The sequence below is a fragment of the Eptatretus burgeri genome, chromosome 1 (genome assembly GCF_056783735.1).
Source record: "Eptatretus burgeri isolate ZD-2024b chromosome 1, Ebu_testis_v1, whole genome shotgun sequence".
Lineage (NCBI taxonomy): Eukaryota > Metazoa > Chordata > Myxini > Myxiniformes > Myxinidae > Eptatretus > Eptatretus burgeri.
In genome coordinates, this window is record NC_140961.1 from 27,590,833 (window position 1) to 27,612,632 (window position 21,800).

At 43.4% G+C, this 21,800-nt stretch overlaps 1 protein-coding gene across 2 annotated transcripts in view; it reads right to left on the reverse strand.

The window, feature by feature from the left end:
* Positions 1-21,800, reverse strand: part of GCN1 (GCN1 activator of EIF2AK4) — a 69,827-nt gene that overhangs the window by 30,085 nt on the left and 17,942 nt on the right. For both annotated transcript variants that reach the window (XM_085876293.1, XM_085876285.1), the window contains exons 26-34: positions 19,928-20,008; positions 15,018-15,179; positions 14,591-14,715; positions 9,624-9,813; positions 9,359-9,429; positions 9,004-9,199; positions 8,111-8,308; positions 7,769-8,015; positions 4,232-4,353 (exon numbers count right to left, since the gene is read on the reverse strand). In XM_085876293.1, the coding sequence (XP_085732419.1) occupies positions 4,232-4,353; positions 7,769-8,015; positions 8,111-8,308; positions 9,004-9,199; positions 9,359-9,429; positions 9,624-9,813; positions 14,591-14,715; positions 15,018-15,179; positions 19,928-20,008 (1,392 nt within the window). The remainder of the gene's footprint in view (positions 1-4,231; positions 4,354-7,768; positions 8,016-8,110; positions 8,309-9,003; positions 9,200-9,358; positions 9,430-9,623; positions 9,814-14,590; positions 14,716-15,017; positions 15,180-19,927; positions 20,009-21,800) is intronic.

Sequence of the window (21,800 nt, forward strand, 5' to 3'; positions counted from 1 at the left end):
GCGGATGTCCTCCTTCATTTGCGTTATTTTTTATTCGGAGGTTGGTGGCAGGATTTGCACTCCATCCACCATAAAACCGTTCATCCCGTAAAACATACGAAAAGCACCCAAAAAATAATCTGAAAAACACTCCGTGGGAGTGCCTACTGTGCGGCTTCCCTTCGCTGGGCAGCTCACCAGATGGCGGGATTGGGGCAAAGCCTTCGGGACCCCCAATTTTTGATGATAGGAGGGAAACCATGGGGTAACATTCCCGGAATAGATTGCGGTAGTGTGTGACGGGGTGGTGCTGACATGTCGTCCACCAGACGGTGGTCTCCTTGGGTAAACCTGAGGCGGTCCCTTTGGGTGGGTGCTTGGAATGTCCTATCCCAAAGAGAGGAGGATCACCTGTCTCTGTTATCATCTGAGCTCAAGCATTTGGACATCGATATTGCAGCACTCTCTGAGGTTCGGAGACCGGATTGCGGCGAGATCATGGCGCGTGGTTACATCGACTATTGGTCTGGTCGCTCTGATGGTTACCATGCCTAAGGAGTTGCTGAAGCTGTGTCCAATAAGCTGACTCCAATGATAATTGAGGTAACACCGGTCAACGAGCGTATTATAATACGAAGGATTCGTCACTCCTTGGGTGTCATTTCCCTGGTCTCTGTGTCTGCTCCGACTGAGGTGAGTGACCTCACCGTGAAGGACACAATCTACGCCATGCTCGAGTCTGTGGTTGATCAGTGCCCCAGGCGAGATACGCTTCTCATCTTGGGGGATTTCAATGGATCGACTGGAAATGATAGGGATGGTTATGAGATGTGTTGGTCCTCATGGGCCTGGAACTGTGAATCAGAATAGCACAAAGTTCCTTAACTTTGTAAGAGGTCATGGACTTATGGTGGCCGGTTCATGGTTTCAGCACACACAAGCTCATCGCTGGACTTGGTATTCAAACGCTGGCGGTGTGGCAAACGAGATTGACCATGTGCTCGTTGTTGGTCACTGGAGGATGATCCAGAACTGCAGGGCCTCCCGGAGTGCTCAGTTCCTCATATCAATACTGACCACCGGCTTGTTGCAGCAACTCTGAAGCTGCAGCTTAAATTCAGGAGAATGGTACCATCCCAGCCTTGGCAAGATGTTGGCAAGCTCAAGGATGAGAGGGTCGCTGAGGAGTTTGCGAACAAGCTGAGTGGAGATTTGGGGGGTCTGGGTGCTTTGGGAGATCCTAAAGAGTTGTGGAGTGCCTTCAAGACAATCACCCTTGATGTTGCCGGTGGACGTCTTAGAACTCATCGGAGGGCAAAGAAAAATTTTCTCTCTCAAGGGACACTGGACACCATTGACCGGAGTCACAGGGCCAGGCTGAATGGCAGAGCTGAGCTGTTCAGGGAACTGAGGCATAAAACTGTACGAGCGCTGAGGGTGGACAAGAAAAACTACGTGCAAGGAATCTGTGAGGGGGTCGAGCATCACCTGTGGTGAAGTGATTCTCGTCCTGCTTCCAGGGGAATTCACGCATTGCGTTCCTCCAAGCCAGTCCCTCGGTGCACTGCAGTTAGAGCAGAGGGTGGTGGGCTCTTGACAAAGGAGTCCGAAGTGAAGGCCCGCTGGGCCAGTGACCTTGAGTGGCTGGACCAGGCTGATCCACCAGCTATCTAGTTGGATTTCAGGGGAGTTACTATCCCGATTGCTGACCCTCCAATCAACTGTGGTCCACCTTCTTTTGTGGAAACACAGACTGCGGTGAATCAGTTGAACTGCGGTAAAGCTCCGAGGATCTGTGGCATCCATGCTGAACTTCTCAAGGCTGGTGGAAATGATGTACTCGTGTCATTGCATGCAGTTATGTGCTCTGCCTGGAACACAGGCATCATCCCAGGCTTTGTTGTCCCTCTCTGGAAAGGGAAGGGTGATTGCCAAAACTGCAACAACTACCGAGGGGTGACGCCACTCTCAGTGCCGGGCAAGGTCTTTGCTCAGATAATTCTTGATAGGGTTCGCCACCATCTGCTTGAACACCAGCCTCCAGAGCAGTCAGGCTTTACACCAAAGTGGTCTACGATTGACCGTATCCTTTATTCGTGATGCCCTCTGGAGGATTCTTGGTCTTCGTGGAGTGCCACCAAAACTGATCAATCTGATGTCTGAACAATACTCTGGTACTGAGAGTGCTGTGAGATGTGGTGATACCATCTCTAACTTATTTCCAGTTGTTATTGGAGTTTGTCAGGGGTGTGTATTGGCCCCCCCACACTTTTCAGCACTTGTATGGACTGGATTCTGGGGAGAATGTCAGAGAGATCAAGCTGAGGTGCATCGATTGGGAATGTCAACATCTCTGACCTTGATTTCGTAGATGATGCAGTTATATTTGCGGAGACTCTCGATATCCTTTTGTGGGCTCTCGGGGTGCTGAATGAGGAGTCGGAGCTCCTGGGATTAAGGGTTTCCTGGGTCAAACCTAAGATCCAGGCTTTCAATGACATCTTGGATACTGCTATCTTGTCTATACCAGTTTGTGGTGAGGATGTTGAGGTCACGGAGAGATTCACTTACCTTGGCAATGGTATTCATGTCTCCGCTGGCTGTGAACCAGAGGTCAACAGACATCTGGGTTGGGCCTGGGGTCATGGATTCACTGGATCATGGGGTGTGGCGCTGCCATTACTTGTGCGGGAGGACGAAAGTCCGAGTCTTCAGGTCCTTGGTGTCTCCAGTCTTGCTCAATCGATGTGAGATCATCGATGTGTGTCGATGTGAGACCAGAGATCTGAGACAGAGATTTAATTCCTTTGGTACCAGGTCTCTTTGGAGAGTCCTTGGCTATCGCTGGTCGGACTTTGTGTCCAACGAGCGGTTGTTGAGAGAGACTCAAATGAGATTTGTTACCTGCATAGTCTGTGAGCGTCACTTGCAGCTGTATGGACATGGCTCATTTTCTTGATGCTGATCCTGCTCACCAGATTCTTTCAGTGAGGGAGCCTCGTGAGTGGAGGACGCGAACGGGCCGACCACGTGCCTCGTGGTTGCAGCAGGTTGATCAGCATCTCAAGGAGATGGGGATGGGCCTGGCATCTGCCTGGGGGATGGCCAGACAAAGGCCCCTGGAGTACCGGCGGAAAGTGGACGCAGCGGCATGCTGTTCTGGCGCATGCTCCCATACCTGACCTGATCTGGCCTTGATGATGCTTGGCAGAGGATTATGTTATGGAGAACAATGGCTCGGATCACCCGTCTAGTGCAGACACTGCACAGAGGACAACGATGGCAAATCACTTTGACGCATGGCAAGAAAACAATCATGATCAGAAATACAGAGTGGAGAAATCTGATCATGAATGTCACTGGAAGTCAGGCATGACTTGACAGAACTAGATAACTAGGTAGCTATCCTTATCATTGTATGACGTTGTAGTCAATATCAGGTGTAATACTTAACCATTTCCTCCTTTGGAGCAAATACAAGTTGAGTGGTGGATTATTCTCTGACTGGCCCTCAGACGACATTCCAAGAAGTCTCAGAGCAGTTCAATTGTGTTTAAATTGTTGTTCTGTGCTGAACAACGCACATTTTAAAAACTTTGTTGTCCTTGAAACAATTCCTTTCAGATAAGTTAGAATAACAAGGTGCACCCTCAAGCTAGAAGACGTAAGGGCACTCAAGATTGTTTCATGAAAAACATCTGTGGTGCAGCATTGTCCAAAATATGCAGGTTCGAGTGTGCCATTGAAATTATTTCACTAATACAGGTGTGTGTTCCCAGTGCCAGAATTAATTCATATCTCGTATATAAAGCTCATTCTAACCACTGATTCACTGACTGATATTAAAGTTCGGTATCTTCCGGGTGACGTAGAAAGCTGAAATTTCGTGTGCCTATGGACATCGAAGCCGATACACCAAGATTTTTTTTTTAAATCACAGAACCGTCAGAAAGCGTCCGGAAATGAACATATAAATAAATTTAAATAAACAAATGAAAAAAAATGCAGGCGACCGACCCGAGACAATGGGGGAAGCATGGTTCGTTATTGCTTTCAATGTGTAAGCGGTTTTAACGGTTCCTGATAAACACATGTTCCTGGACAGTGGGTGGTTGTCCTTTAAAATCTGAAGTTACAATTAAGTGCAATAAACAAGGAAGTTGAAAATGGAAAATTACTCCGGAATGGCGGAGATCACACAAGAGGTTTAACAAATGATGGAATCGACAAGTTAGGAAGTGGTTGACCTTACCTCTCTCACGTACTGATTCCCATCTCCAAAGCACAGGAGGAGATGTGGTAATGCATGAACTATGTAAGGCTCAAAGAGACGTCCAAGCATGGAGCACAGCGTCTCAAAGGCAAACAAAGCACCTGAAGTTGAAAAACAATCGGGGAGTGCAAAGTGAGTAAGAGGTAAACATTCAAAAGTCTGCAATTTCATCATTTGCACTGCAATTAATTGGTATGCAAATTATATGCAGCAACTGGAAACGACATTTACCTTGGACCTGTTTGCCTTCATGGGTTTTCTTTTCTCGTTCTGTCTTTACTTGTTTTCTAAATTGTTATGAAGCCTCCCCCATAAGGATAAGAAGCTTATGGGGTTTGTTTCTGCAATTAGTGTCCCCAAGTTTTAATGGTACATTAGAGTTTCTTAGACCCCTAAGAGTACTTAGCCACCACTTGAGTTTCATATATATATATATATATATATATATATATATATATATATATATATATATATATATATATATATATATATATACATTTTTTTTTTTCTTTTTTTTCTTACTTCTTTTGCTGCCTCTCTCCGAGCTGCATCTTGGAGCTGCCTGGGACTTTCAGAATGAAATTTTGCTTCAATAATGGCATACAAAGTATGAGGAGATGACATAAAAATGTTCGACCTTGACCTAATCCGATCATAACGAAATTGCCCTTTCAAGATTGGCTATTTACGTGAAATTTATATCATACCCATCCGAGTTAAAGAGAAAGGTCAAATTGCGCTCTCAAAACAATAAAGTATTTTTTTTGTCATCGCTCAATTTTGCCAATGCAGAATCTCAAAGACTGTTTGGCCTTCCAAGATGTTCTGGCATCATAATAGTGTACCTGCACTGAAGTTTTACACCTGATATTTGATTTGTGTCCTTGACCTACTTTTTTATGATTGTGATCTAATTAACTGAAAACACTTTTTTGATCAGAACTTGAATAATTTTCCTCCAATTTTCATGATGTACGTTTTATGTTGAGATTGCAGATGGGGATACAATTTCTTAATTTGCACTCTATCCCGAAATGTTAAAGGTCAAGGTCATATGGCGGTCCAAAAAAAATATGGCTATCACTAGATCGTGGGCGCTGGGGGAGGCTTATCCTTGGCAATCTCTTTGTGATCGCAGTTATCTAGTTATAATTTATACTTTTATTTCTCTCGATGCTTCTTTCTATCAATGCATAACAATTTTTGTGTTTTCAGCACCCATGCATTGTGGTAGTGTCCTTTCCTTTACGTCAGGCAAGGGTTTGTTTTTTTTCACAAATTATATATTGATGCGGTTTTATAAACTGCATGTCGAAATTGAAATGCACACACAGTATGCAGCCTCATAGAATAGTTATTTCCGTAATGGACATCAAGAATAGCACCTTCCCTGTAAGGGTTATTATGTATTTAAATGCATTGGGTTGGGTAGTTAGCGTCCCCTGTCATCATGTTGGGATAATAGCACCATCGGTGCGTAATGACGTGTGCCGTGACGGCTGTCATCACGTTGGGCATGCATTGTTTTCCTGCCATGACTGTTCAACATGTGCGAATAACACCAGTGTTCTGGAAGCATCGCCAAAGCCATGGCTTTAGAAGAACACGCCAAATACACATTAATTGTTTAAAGCTACACAAAGTCCTTGTTTGTCTGTTTGTAAGCATGTCTATCCTGTAATGCAACTTATTTCCATCTACCTCTGTACTGTATTTTGTTTCCCTCATCTCCGTTCATTCCCCTCCACTTGAACGTGACCAGTAAACGACCAGGGCACGACCCAGCCTCCCTGCAATAATTGCCTCATTCCCTGGCTTTGTGCCGTGGACACTTTTGGGCATGTTGGGTTCGTCCCGGGTGCATGTGGGTAAAAAGGGATTTCCCCATGTTAAGTGAGGAGCTCCACTCTTGGCGATAGCTGGAAGAACCAAGTAGGTGAATATCCGGGCAGGCAGCAGAATGGGTGGGGCTGCGGGGGAATCCCCCAATGGCTGTCATGCGGCCAGCTCGTAAGATCTGAGATGGCCCAATAGCTTGTCCCAGGCCGCCTCGGAAGATTCGACATGTGGCAATTTGGCCCCGACTGCAATCGGGGCTATAAACCTGTGCCCGACGTGCTGATTCTTTCTCTCTCGGTTCTGGTCGTCCCACTCGTCAATCTCTGCACTGGTCGTCACACTCATTTCTGTCCTGGTCCCGGATGCTCTACATCGCCCTCGCTTCTTCCCTGGTCCCGGATGCTTTGGCAGAGATCTGTGACGCTTGTGGCTGTCGGCTCGCAGCTCCCGACGGAGCTAGTGGACCCTCAGTTGTGGAGTGCAGTGTTGGGGCCGTTCCAGTGAGCGGCGCAAAGCTGGGGAGGGCGATGGTTCCATGTATGGTAGGCTAAGGCTACCCTGCCCCTCCCTCAATTGTCTCTCCGTGTGTGAGGTCTGATGGGTGCCCCGTCTTGTAATCCAGTAGGTAAGGAATAGGTTAAGTTTGCGACTTGTGCATTTTCTTTGCTTTTTGTGAATACACACCTTGATTGCTTTTTATTGCATTTCCCCTTTTCCTGCCCCGGTTACGCTTTGACTCCATTAAAGCCCTTGAGTTCCCTTCTGTCCTTCCCTACGTTGCCTTGCTTTAAATAAATTGTCTTGCTCACATTTTCCTTTCAATCTGCCCGTGTCTGTCCTTTGTTCCATTGGTCCAGCAATGTCTGTACGTAGATTAGCCAGGAGATTATAATTCCCCAACTAATTGGCTCTCATCAGTCTGGCGTTGTGCTAGCGGTATGCTCGGCTGCATTAATCAAGATCCAATAAAGATAAGAGCAGCACAACGCCGAGGGCACGATTCCCTGATAAGGGAACTGCGTGTTCCCAATTAAACGGTAGTCAGACAGAGGACACTGAGTCACGTGGTTAAATTGTTGGCGTTCGCGGTCGATTCACGACCCACCACGACACGGACTTATTGATGCGTGACGGCCTTGATTCCCAGCGAGTCCGGGATACATCCACCCTCGTACCCCCGCAACTCCGGGTCCGCAACAATATTAACCATCTTGTTCTGTTCTGTTCTTGCATACGACAGCTTGGCTGCCGGGTAGCTATCATTTCTTGAAAGCGCGGCTGTGCTGCTGATGCTGCGCCCCTCTACCAGCGCACCAGTACTCATTTCGCCAACCTCAGAAGAATGATAGGCTGAGTCAATCCCACCTGGTGCTAATTGAGCAGCCAACGGGTCTCAAACTCAGGACCCGAAGATGCAGCCACCCTAACCACTAAGCCAACACCTGGCTATATCTTGTTCTGTTGATGAAGCTGGAAAGACAAAAATAGTGCTTCCTAAAACGAATATAAATGCGAACCTGTGAAAATTTAGCACACTGGCCCTTTTGGGTGGTCGTCCATTGTAATGATATGTGGAGATGTAATTTCCTCTATAAAGCTATCCCTCCAAATCCTCTGAAATTATTGTGCTATACATCACTTGAAACCGATACTTTGATTGTATTCCTTTGCTCTCACCCTCTCTCCGCCTGTAGCCTTTCTTGTCCTGAATGGCATTTGTGAGGGAGCTCATAATGTCCAGTTGCTTCAAAGACAGGATGCCTAGGCCCTTCACCAGACCCGCCAAGCCATGTGCGGCTCCTTTCCTATCCCCGTAGTTCCCCGAATCAAGCAGAGTTGCCAATAAACTCTGAGCCATTTGTGGAGCCTGATCCTTCACAGCAGGGATGAGAGGTGGCAGGCAGGTGGAAATGGCTTCCTGCACCTGAAGAAAGACAGCATGAGGAATTATACGAAACAAATTGAAAACAAATGCAAAGGTGTAGGCTAAGGGGAGTAATACTGCAAATGTAAGAGCACCTGTTGAGATGGGGTAGAAAGGGCTGACATCAGATTTTGGACGATTGGAGGAACACGGGGATCTTTAGAATCCAAATGCCGTGCCAAAGAACCTGTGAGGACTACAGCAGCATGGCGAGAGGAATCCAGCTCTGGGTTTTGTGCTCCATGAGCAGACAAAAATCCTTCCAGAAGAGGCAGTACGAGGGGCATGCACTCCTTGAAGAGATGAACAAAAAGGACATTCAATGCATGGACGACGACAATAGCACTAGAGGAAGAAGAATCATGACGTTTGAAAATTGCGGAGCTTAAAGAAAAAAAAATAATAACTTTATTATGCTTAAAAATACTTGTTGCATAAGCAGAACAAAACAATAATGGACTAGCCGGGAGGCGACGATGGTTCGCAGGCATTATTGAACAATGCCACGATAGGTACAATTGAGTTAGTGGAAGCTTTTGAGGAAGCCCTACCGTAAAAACCTATCTCTTCCGTCAAAATTGACCAAATCAAATCGGATTTTTTATATTTTGTACTTATGGACATTACGCACAGCTTCTAGGAAATGAAATTGCGAGAAAAAAAAAGGGAGAGAAAAAAAGAGAATAAATAAATAAATAGTTCAAGTGGGCGCGGCTCCGCCCACAAGGGGCGTGGGACGCTCCTCATACAAAAAGACAACTAGACCACGATATCTAACTTGTGTCCAAGTTTCATCAAGATCGCATCAAACGTTACGGAGCTATGCTCTGGAGAGAGTCACAAGCAGACAGACAGACAGACAGACAGACAGACACAAAGACACAACGAAAATAGTGGTCACTGCTGGCGCCCAGAAACCAAAAATATGAGAGAGAAAATATTTTTAAAAGCAAAAAACAAACATCCGGGTGGGGGAAGAGGGGGTTACCTTTCCATGTTGCTCAAGTGCAGAAAGAGCAGCATTAAGCATTTCCTTCCGAACCTCGGAGTGTCGATCACCCAGAGCTCCTGCGAGTTGTTTGGAGTGCGACTGGGTTGAAGGCAACAAGAAGACGACGAACAACGAGATGAGGGATGGTGTAAGGTGAGGAGCCAGGGAGTTCATGGCAAGTGCAACTCCACACCTGCAACCAACAAAGTTAATAGATGAGCTTCGCTAACAATTACGAAATAAAGCCAAATTTAAATAGCTCATGTAAATTAAATATTGTACGTCACAGCGATGTCAAATGCTATTATTGAAAACTTGTGAAACAAAGATATCGGTTCAAGAAAAACTTTACCTGGCTTCCCATTGGTCTGGAGGGGATTCGACGATAACTCTACCCAGGGGATCCATAACAGGAGGAGCAATCTTCGACAAGAATGCAAAAGCACAAGAATGTAAGAGAAAGTAGAAACTGGTTCAAGCCAATCCCAAATTATTTTATAGCCTCTAGAAATACAAACTTGGGCTTTAAAAGCTCTCTCCACCTTGAACCTCTTAATTTCATTTTATCAAACCAATTACTTCCTCTCGTCCCATCATCAAACGGCATCATTTCTCACATGCAGCTTATCCTTGTATGCATCTTTCAGCGATTCCAGCGCCGTTTCTACCAGTTCTGGGTACTCGGTGATCACAGCGGCAATTGCAGCTGCACCGGCCAAACGAATAGCACCAGTATGTGAATGCACCATGGGCAGGAGCGAAGGTAAAATTTCAGGAGTCGCCAACAGGCCCAGCTCTTGCCACAACCTTATAACCAACCACAAGTGGTACAAGCATTACGTTGGAGACAAACACTTTAACCTCAATGCCGACACAATAAAAAGTGCAATGTCCATCAAACATTTGCCATTTACACTCATCATCATTGAGGATGTTGTACCACAGCAACTTTTGTACAACTATAATGCTACACTTATATAATCCTTACATTTATCTATCTATATTACTAAAAGTCTCATCTTGTATGTATGTATGTATGTATGTATGTACCCGAAATACAGCCAAAACGGTACACGATGGCACAAAAATTTTCGGCCCACCTTACTCACCATTTTACTGTGGTGTGCAGTATCAAGCTTCGTTCAAATCGAGCAACGAAAAAATTATTTAAAAAATCGATTCCCGGTTCAGTCAAGTACTCTTCGGAGAATTTGATCAATGCAAACAACCTCAGCGGTATAGTTCGCTGGAGCTATCTTTTTTATTTTGCTTGAAATTATTGAATAAAAAAATCTCAAACATTTCGTATAGACAAAGAAAGATTTATTTTTACGCATAAAATAAACATCGCCATTTTGATCTCATACTTCCGTCTTCATTCATAAATAAAATTGTGTCGAGAAGATTACGCACAATAATTTATTCGACTTTCTTTTCTCCGTTTTTTTTTTTTCACATTGATGCGCAATATCAAGTTTCGTTCAAATCTGGCAACGAAAAAAATTATTAAAAAATCAATTCCCAATTCAGTCAAGTACTCATCGGGAGAATTTGATCAATGCAAACAACCCCAGCGGGGTAGTTTGCTGGAGCTATCTTTTTCCTTTCTTTTTTTGAAATTTTTTTTTTTTTTTATCAGCCGCCGTCTCAACGGGAACCCGACGGGTTCACGAGTCGTCTCGTATACAATAAAATCAGGAATGAAATCCAGTGATTTTTAAATAAAAGAAGATTAAATTATTTCACATGTGTGAACACGTAAAATATAGCAACAAATTTGGAGTGATAACTTATAATAAAATGAGAAATTAAAAAAATCCCTTCAACTTGAACATTCATTCCAAAACAAGCCTAAACAAATCTGGGTTGCTAACAAAGTATTACCAAAACTAATAATGAGAGAAACTTTTCTGTTCAAGTTAATCTTGTTGCAGTTTTGGAAAAGCAGAAAAGGACAAGTAGGAGACCCGAGGATTAGTTATTTCATTAGTCTGTGTGTAGATAGTCCTTGGCCCCTTGTCGAAGGGTTGTTCGTGTGGCATGCATTGGGGTTGGTTCATACTTTCCCAGTGCAACATCTTTCCTCCCCCTCTCTGCCCTCTGCTACTTTCAATACCCTATCGGTCTGTTCAAACCCTCTGATCCTTTCAACAATCCCTCTACCCCATTGGTCTGTTCCTCACCCCCCCAAAAAAAATTCTGCTCCTTTCAACAATTCCTCCTCTGCCATTCTTAATCCATCGATAATCCCCTTCACGAAACTTCATCGCGACAATCCAACCTTCATCCTCATCGGTCTTACCTTCGGCCCCACAGCCGAAGGAATTCCCCACAGAAAGGACTTGCCTGCCGAGTATGGACACCTTAGGGGCGTGGCTGCGTGTCCCATCTTCCCCATCCTTCTTTCCCCCGCATTCTCCAATATATTTGGATTATGGCGCAGCCCCGATGGGTTGTGTGAGGTGAGCGAGAAAAGAAAAGAATTGACCCGACTTTTCTTTGTTCCATACTTTTCTTTTCTTCTCACGTTCTTCTCCCCTGATTGAATGATGGCCATGCCTCTTGGGTAAATAAGATTGTATAAGAAATAATGTGTTAGTTAAATCTGCTCTAATGTGCCTTTTGCTTTCTTGCCAATAAATACTCACTTTTAAATGATTGCTTGTGTGTTTAAATAAATAATTGTTGGTTGTTATTACCTCCACCACCAAAGGTGAAGGAGGTTGTGTTTTCACCCCTTTCTGTCTGTTTGTTTGTGTACAGGATATCTGAAAAAGTTGTGGACAGATCCAGATGAAATTTTGTGGACAGGTTCGGTGTGTCATAAAGACGAACTGATTAGATTTTGGTGAAGATCCGGATCCGGATCCGACCACTAGAATTTTAAAAGTGATTCTTCACCATTGAGAGAAGGCCAAAAACGATATACGAGGTGTGTTCAAAAAGTATCCAACCTTAATTTTTTGTGCGTAAACAAATGAAGCCAGAGAGGCGTGGTTTGGTGCACGTATGTAGGCGATCCTAATTCGTATGCGTGAATATTTTCCCGCCTGCAGAAGCTGTCAGTCGCCGACAGACCGCCGATGAGTGAGGAAGTGTAAGTGAGCGCCGTCGGATTTTCGTTTTTGACCAAATGGCGGAAAAACTTGAACAACGCTACTGCATCAAATTTTGTGTAAAGCTTGGCGATTCCCAAGTGGAATGATCCGCAAGTTTCAACAGGCCTTCGGGAACGAAGCAATGGGCACCACACAGATAAAAGAGTGGTACAACCGCTTCAAAGATGGTCGCACATCAGTAGAAAGTGAAGCACGTTCTGGTAGGCCCTCAACATCCCGAAATGAGATTGTAATTGACCAAGTGAGGACCCTGCTGATGCAGGATCGTCGAATCACGATCAGATTACTTGCAGACAAGGTGGCAGTCAGCATTGGATCCGTTCATTCCATTGTGACTGAGGATTTGGTCTTAAGGAGAATCTCAGCGAAGTTCGTGCCAAAGCTGCTAACGATCGAGCAGAAGCAACTCCGTTTGGAGATCGCACAGGACATGCTGGAGACTGTGAACAGCGGTCCCAACTTCTTCAACACAGTGATCACTGGCGATGAGACCTGGGTTTATGGGTACGACCCAGAAACCAAGTTCCAGTCATCACAATGGAAGCATCCAATGTCCCCGAGGCCAAAAAAAGCAAGGAAGGTCCGCAGCAATGTCAAAGTCATGCTGACCGTCTTCTTTGACTCCAGTAGTGTGGTTCATCACGAGTACGTACCACACGGCACAACCATCACCAAATAGTACTACCAAGAGGTACTGCGTCGCCTTCGTGACGCTGTGCGACGCAAACGGCCGGACCTGTGAGCAACGGTCAATTGGCAGCTTTATCACGCTAACGCACCCACCCATTCTTCACATTTGATAGAGTTTCCTGGCCAAACACAACACACCTGTGCTTCGTCAGGCTCCCTACTCTCCGGACACGGCTCCGTGTGACTTCTGGCTTTTCCCCAAGCTGAAAATGCCCCTGAAAGGGACCAGATTTCAGTCCAGAGAAGACATCATGTGGAAATCGACGGACCAGCTGCGCACCATCCCAAAAGAGGCGTTCCAGCGCTGCTTCCGACAGTGGAAGAACCGTTGGGAGAAGTGTGTAGCAGCCCAAGGGGACTACTTTGAAGGAGATTAGTGTAAGTTTGTTGTATCTGGATACGAGTATTTTTTATGAACAAAGGTCGGATACTTTTTGAACACACCTCGTATAGTATGATATCTCAAAAAGTTGTGGACGGATTCAGCCAAAACTTGGTGGACACGTTGGGTGTGTGACAAGGATGAACTGATTCAATTTTTGGTGAAGATTTGGATCCGGATCTGATAATTTTTTAAGTGATTCTTCACCATTGAGAGATAGGGCAAAACTGATACATAGCACGATATCTAAAAAAGTTGCGGACATATTCAGATGAAACTTGGTCGACAGGTTCGGTGTGTGACAAGGAATAATTGATTCGATTTTGTTGAAGATCCAGATCCGACTACTAGAGTTTTTTTAAAGTGATTCTTCACCATTGAGTGATCGGGGTAAAAAGGATATATAGCACGATATCTCAAAAAGTTGTGGACGGATTCGGACAAAACTTGGTGGACAGGTTGGGTGTGTCACAAGGATGAATTGATTCAATTTTGGTGAAGATCCGAATCCGGATCTGGAGATTATCATTATTTAGTTTTTAAAGCGATTCTTCACCATTGATAGGGCCAAAAACGATATAGTACTGTATCGCATGATATTTCAAAAATGTATTGGACCCGATATGTTCTCGTGGAGCAGGCATTACGTGGCGGAGGTGTGTGCTCTACCGAGTGCGCTTCTAGTTTCCAATCTGTCTCTGTTGTCCTTTTCTTCATTGGTCCAATACAGTGTACAGGTAAAGTTAGATGGGAAGTTGTATCCCACCTGATTTGCTCTGTTAGCCAGTGCTGCACCTATCTGTTCGGCTCAGCAGATCACCAGGTGTGGCGTCAAGGGCATGGTCACTAGTTTGGTTGCTGTGCCAATAGAAAGGTATCACGGACACATCGAAGCATAACCCTGCTAGGTCGGTGGTCTCAGTCAAGCGGCTATGGCTGTATGAGAACTACATCCCATTGGACTGTGGAGTTATCTGTGGTTGGCGGCCTCAGAACCGGGTGTTCGGGAGAAACTAGAGTGCTTCCCCCCGTGGCGAGCCCCCGAACCCTGGGCCGTAACAATATCATTGAATTTTGAGATTTAAAGAAAAGTGGAAATTCTTTGATTGGCACAACTCTGGCATATTTAAGATAATATGGAGAAGTTGTGATGTCAGGCCACGACTGTAATTAGTGCGACTGGTAAGCAAACACCACATGCATTCAATTGCTCGTTATCTTCAGCTTTACATTCCCAATGTTAATGAAATGACATGTCACGATTCATAGTCACAATACAGAGGAATTCATTGGACGTGGAATTATGATATTCTCCACCCCAGCATATGGCAAATTCTTCCTAGCCACAGAAACGCTCTTGTTCAAAGTTCTTATCATGTAAATCAATTCTGACTTGAGAGCAACTGCTTTGTTCTCTGGTTCTGGGTCGTGTGTCGCCAACCAAAGTCCCCACGTGAGACTCTCCACACAAGGCTCATCATCTGGACCGATCAACACGTCACTCAGCTGGACTAATCCCTGGTTGAGGGAAAGGGTGGATGGTGGGGGCAGTGGAGAAACAGGAGTTGAATGGGTTTAAGAACAAAACGAATGTTTAATGAATATTCATTCCCAAAAATTAGAAATTTACAATTAAAGAAGCTGGACAGTAAAATCTAAATTGCTCCTCAAATAAATAACTGAGAGTTGCCATTGTGGAGTTGTTATAATGAATTTTTTTTCCTTTTCTTATCAAAAAGGTGAAATTTCAGAATGGGAGGAAAAGTTGATTGAAATGAAACAATTGTGCGCGGAAAGGCACAGGAAGGAAATGTATGTACCATTAGAGCAGCATGCCGAACAGAATGGCCAGGGGATTCAAGAGCCTGGAGTAGAATGGTGACTTCTCCTGGCTCAAGGCAAACATTGCTCCCATCAGATACCTCGTTCCCCGACTTAGCGATCAAAGAGCAGAGATCTGAAAGAGTTGAGATCGCTTGCACCTGGAGATAATGGGTAAGTGTAAGGAGAGAAGTATATTTAGCTGGGAAAGGATGAATAGTTCAAGTAGTTCAAAGTCAATTAATTGATTCATTTCGAGATGAAAAGTTTTTCCTGTAATCTAGAAGTGAACTGACTCTAACCAAACTTTTCCTTTTCACTTTAAGGAAATGTCTGTTAGTTTCAATTACTGACAATGAACTGAGGGATCATTACGATTAAATAACTAGCAGAAGCCCATGGTAAAACACCACAATATATATATATATATATATATATATATATATATATATATATATATATATATATATATAATTTTTTTTTTTAAGGAAGTCTTTTATTCTTGCGGTGGTTGAAAGAGCTTGAAATAGGATGTTATATATTTCTTCTTAACAGCTATAATGTACCAAAGACAAACTCAATGCACTGTCGATAATCTGCTTTGTATTCCAATATTCAGTCGTTACAGTATTTCCAAATCATTCAGCAGTATTCAAAGCATCTAGTGATTGAGGGAAATCCATACAAACAAAAAAAAAGTGTCATATTATACAGATTTACACAATGGAGTAATAACTTTCCCAAGAATTGACGTACTGAAAGAAGACGACAAACGATTCTTTCACAAGAAAAGGAGCAATCCGATTGCAGACCCTCGCCAGGACTTGTTTTGTGTGGTGTTTGTGTACTGGTGTGTTACGTAATTAACTAGAGGGGGAGCACTCGGTAGAGTGCAAAACCTTCGCCGCCAATACTGCTGGGTCACTTAAGTGAACCTGATATCCGATTCATTGTCAAAACGGATTAGACTCTACTGAACCATGATTGAATAAACTAAACTAGATCGACGCGCATGTAGAAATGCCCAAAAAATAAAATCGAAATTTTTTTGAAAAAAAGTTGCAAATTTTTTTTTCTCTAACAAATTTTTTTTTGGGGGGGGGGGGGTTGGAAATCACTTAAAACATGTAGAAATGCAAAAAAAAAAATTCAAATATTTTTCAAAATGGCCGCCATAGCGGCCATATTGGATTTTGGACCAAGTCCAAAATTTAATGGCATGATCCTTGGACCATACCTCACCCCCCCCCCCACCAAGTTTCGTCGAAATCCGTCCAGGAGTTTTTCTGTAATACTGTTCACAAACAAACAAACAAACAAAGACAGAAAGGGGTGAAAACAGTAACCTCTGATCTTCGATGGCGGAGGTTAATAAGAGATACTAGCCGAAACCCAGTCACAGACGGATTCCGTTCATTCAACCACCCTCACCAGCTCAGCCACACTCGAGGAACATGGACTGGACAGGGCGTGCTTGCCCCCGCCTACTCATCCCCCGCCCCTGCCCCATTCCCTCCCGCCTCCCACCCCCCGGCTTCAATTTCCTTACCCCCGCCGAAAAATTGAATTACCCTGGCCGCGCCTCTTCACTCCCTGCCACCCGTCTCTTGATTCCCCACCCCACTTGCCCCCGCCCCTTGTCCACCCCTTCACACTCAATCCCGCCTAATTCACCCCAGCACCCGCCCACTCATCCCCCACCCCATTCCCCCCGTCTCCCGCTTTCAATTTGCTTACCCCCGCCCAAACATTTGCTTATCTTGCCCCCCACCTCTTCACTCCCTGCCCCCGTCTCTTCATCCCCCGCCCCCGCCTCTTCACTCCTCGCCCCCGTCTCAACGAAAAGTGTTTATTCTGCCTCAGAGTTGAAAGTTGACTATTGCCACGATGTGCAATGCACTCTTACAGGTACGAAGTTTCTTTCAGTCCAGGTCACAGTACTGAGAAAAACGTGACGTGACCGCGAGGAGGAGCACAAAATTGGTCCTTCAGTATTAATATATAGATTATTAGAACTGTCACTTTATAACTGCTGGCAGTGATGACCGGGTAACAAGACGTCCCGTTTTGATGCAACCCAGCTTTGATTGGACACCTGACCCTGACCCATGACATTTATTATTATTATTCAATTGAATTTAGAATGGGATTGAAATAAATTAAATTCAAATTAAATGGAAGACCAAATAGATAGTTCTGCATTGCAGGAGGAACCCAAACAAGCTAAAAGCAAAGATGAAGTCATCAGGAGGAACCTGGATACAATTCACATTTCAGCTGTTACTCCTCTACCCTCAAACCCATCCAGGCAAGCAAAGTGAGCCATTAAAAAAAAATTATATATATATATATATATATATATATATATATATATATATATATATATATATATATATATATATATATATATCTAAAAGAAACCAGATCAAAAAAGTTAAATAATTCTGGCTGTTAGACCATGAGTCTGCTCAGGTTGAAATTTAAAACATATATTCCCCATTAACACTCGATCATAATTGTGAAGTTTCATGTTGATTGATTAAGCAATTCAAGAGAAATATTTTTTTAAGATTTTCGCTCAATCCAATATGGCTGCCAGGCCATGTGACTTTTCAATTATTTGTGAATGCCTTGGTATCCCCAAGGCTTGGTGGGAAACATGTGTGAAGTTTCCCCTCAATCTGTCCAGCAATTCTGGAGAAGATTTTTATAGGTTTTAGAGTGAATCCAATATGGCTGCCAAACCATGTGATCTGTGATGTCATATGTGTGAACGTTTTGTTACTCATGGATAGGCAGTCATACATGTAAAGATTCGCCTCAATCTGTTCAGCCACTTCAGAGAGGATTTTTTGAAGGTTTAAAAAAAAAAAAAATTTTTTTTTTAAACAATATGGCTGCCGAATCACGTGACCAATGATGTCATCAAATTTTTTTTCTATGGACCATTTTATCCTACGATAACCCTCAAAATTTTTCATACTGATCAGATGTAGCGTTCTACATATGCAATTATGACGTCATAACAAAGGCACCTATGACGCCATTTAAGAAAAAAAAAAAATTGCATTCCCCATGAGGAGTACTTGCTGTGTGCCAAGTTTAAATTTTTCCTTGGTGTGGTTTCAGAGATAGAGGTCCAAAGTTTTTCCGTTTTACCAACATGGCAACCACACCACGTGACCTGTGACGTCATAATTATCAATAAAACATTCGACTTGAGTAGTCGCTCCCATGGTGAAAATTGTCTCAATCTGACAAGTGGTTGTGGAGAAAAACACCAAAGTTCTGTGTGGACAAACAAACAAACAAATGGACCCAAATGCAATACCCTCTCCTCCGGCGAGGGTAAAAAAATCAATGTATGCATTAAACATTACTCTGAACAACTGTTCAATGCTTCTTTGTGTCTTTAGCTCTGATTGCTCCCGTAATATAACAGGATATGCATTAATTACCGTTTATAGACCTCGGTACATCAAACACATCTGTCTAACTGTGTGGAAGCCGTCATCTTGAGCAATGAAAATAATGCTGATGAGTTGACGCCGACGTACTTGACTAAACTATATAGAATTATCTCACTGTGCCCATGTTCTTGTAATTATATGTACTAGTACGGCCCGTACGTGTGTGGCTGTACGAGCAAAAAATATATATATATATATATATATATTTCAAACCGCGAGCCAGAAACAACAAACACACAGGCCGTTCCTTCGCTCTCGCGTGCCCGTACGTGCAAACCAAAAAAAAAAACAAACAAAAAAACTTTCAAACAACCACACAGGTCATTGCTTCGCTCTCGTAAACGAAGACTGGATTGGGGCATTGTGTTTATCTATAAATGCGGATAAGAAATCGATAAATTATTAGAATACAGTAAGTCATCACTCTCCGGAAGCCCGTACGTTGTAACCCGTAATGGGGAACGCGGCTGAGCTTCCCTTCCCCATCGGCCACGCCCACGCAACAACGCATCTTGCCATTGGTTTGGTAAATAAATGGCCATAACTTGGGAAGCACTTGTCCGATTAATATCAAACCTTGAAAAGGCACATACTCAGGTCCCCAGCAATATATCTGGCAAGTTTCAATTAGATCGGACTAGGGGTTGTCGAGAAACAGCGGACACACACACACACACACACACACACACACACACACACACACACACACACACACACACACACACACACACACACACACACACACACACACACACACACACACCTGGAATTATAGATAGATATAGTTATACTCAATGTAACTTCATATGTAGTTAGAGATTGCTTGAGTTTTACAAGAGGCTTTCACTCTGCACGTGTGTCTATGCTCACAATAAACAATCATAACTGGACCATCAAGTCTTTTCCGTTTTATAGGTATTCAAACGTCCACGACAGGGGGTAGGGGACGGGGAGGGAGGGGACGCAAATTCTCCATGTAAATGTGTATCATGTTGCACCACCTCCAGGTGGGGGAGGGTATTACAAGTCTCCACCATTTACAGTACAGTATTCCTGTCCCCACGTTTTCCAGTACAGCGAGATGATCTGAATTCGAAGCAGGAGGTATGTTTTTGTTTCATGCACGCAAGTCTTTTTTTAAATATTTTTTTGCCTACACAGAGCTGTCAGTTGTCTATACACTGCCGAAATAAAGATACGAGTCAGAAGAACGTGTTGCATGCATGGAACAAGATCGCCTGTAGGGCGGGTACTCTGCTAGTTCTAGTATATGTATATATATATATATATATATATATATATATATATATATATATATATATATATATATATATATATATATATATATATATAAAAGAGAGAATAGCTGCACCTTTTCATAAGATGGAATGTACTATTCCTGCTGAGCCCTATTTTCAAATAGTTTAGGGAAAGAATACCTGTAAGGGACGAGAGGCTGTGCCAATGACCCACAGCAGAACATCCATCATTTTTTGTCTTGGGAGGAGTTTCAGATAATCCTGGAAGGAAAACAAAGAATAAGAAAAGGAAGGAAGGAATGAGTGTGCAACCACGCACTCACATAACATTTTAACATTTGAAGAGTAACTGAAAAATTGCAGCGCACAAAACAGAAAGTGCAAAGAAAACCTGAAACAAAACAAGGGCATAAAGTTATAATTTGAACGATAATGTTAAAATCACATCTTCTCACTACAAATGTCCACGAGTTAAATGGAACGAATGAAAATTTAGGGCAGATAATTATCAAAAACAACTATAAGGCACTCTGCATACTCTGTCATGGCAATAAAAGTGGGATATAGGGTGTCCTTTTGGGCTGTCAGGATAGCTGAGAGGTAAGCACACTCACCTTTAATCCAACTAGCCTGGGTTTGAATCCCGACATTACTATAAACTGATTATAAACTGCCATCCCAGTGTTTCACAGGCAGGGTGATTCATCAATGTGTGTGCCATCCCTCGGATTGACGTTAAACGGGAATCCAATCTACAGGGGTTAATTGTTGGATGATAAAGACCCAAAGGTGTCTTCGTGAAGAGTATGAGAGCTATCACCGGCACCATGAATAAATTCCAAACTCCTGCCCCAAATACTGCTGGGAAGGCAATGGCAAACCACCCAGTATAACCCTGGCACGGGATGCTGCTTCAACGGCACCAAGACTCTGTGAAGGGTATGATAAACCAGAGAGAAAGAGAGAAATTTTTTTTGGGGGGGGGGCGGGGGGGGGGGTCCAAAAATGATTGAACCACAGATTGCCATATTATTTGAGCCCATGATCATTACCCTGTGCACACAAAGCAAAGAGCAGGGTTAAGCAACTGGTTCATATCTGTCTGTGTGTCTATCCGCATCATCAGTTTATGATAGAGGAACATCTTATTTAAACCGAATGTTATATTTTGAACATGGATAGGAAGACAAGTTTGCCGTTTTCCAATACAATGGCTCCGAATTTGTCCCAATCGTACATGCGCAGATAGGAGTAAGATGATTTTTCTTTTTCTTTTAAATACTATGTCTGCCTTTCTTGCCATCAAACAAAATTGAAAATCATTCCAAACAGGAAACTTACTGTTTTTAAGGACATCATAAAGGACACAAACGGGCACGAAGAACGTAACGTGTTAGATGTGGTGGCGTAACAGACACTGAGTAAATCGGCGATAAAACCAAGAATTAAATTTATATGACTTTTACAATCTTTATTTTATTTAAATTGAATTATATACTTCAATACTGTAAAACACAAATCGCCTTCATAATACTTCCAAGAACCTCCAGTTTTGCAGTACTCGGTCAAGTTCTATAGGGTGGTGTATGTAATGGGAGTTGTCAAGCGCAACCCTTGGGAAGTGGGCGTGGCACGTGAGATGGTGCTGTATCGGGGTGAAGAAGAGCCCGCCGATATGGCTATGTACGATGCCGATGTACGCTGCATTCTATGGTGATCATTAAAGCTTCAATCTCCAAAACTGTGACTAAACGTCGTCTTATTACAGTGTTGTATAAGGGTGGTGGAAAAGACTGCTTCGATCGTGCTAACTTCAGGATTATTTTTTAACGATCTTTAAAATCACTATTTTATGAAAATTGAAGTATATACTTTAACACTGTGTGGGCTATCGTGTTCTATGAACTCTAGTTCATAATAAGCAATCACTGATGGCAAATGTCCCAAAGAAGGTAACAGCACTTCATCACCTCTTTCTCCAGGTGTAGACCAGCAATGCCCTTGCAGAAACAGGCAGCTCTGGGTTGTAAAGAGTACACAAACCTCACATTGA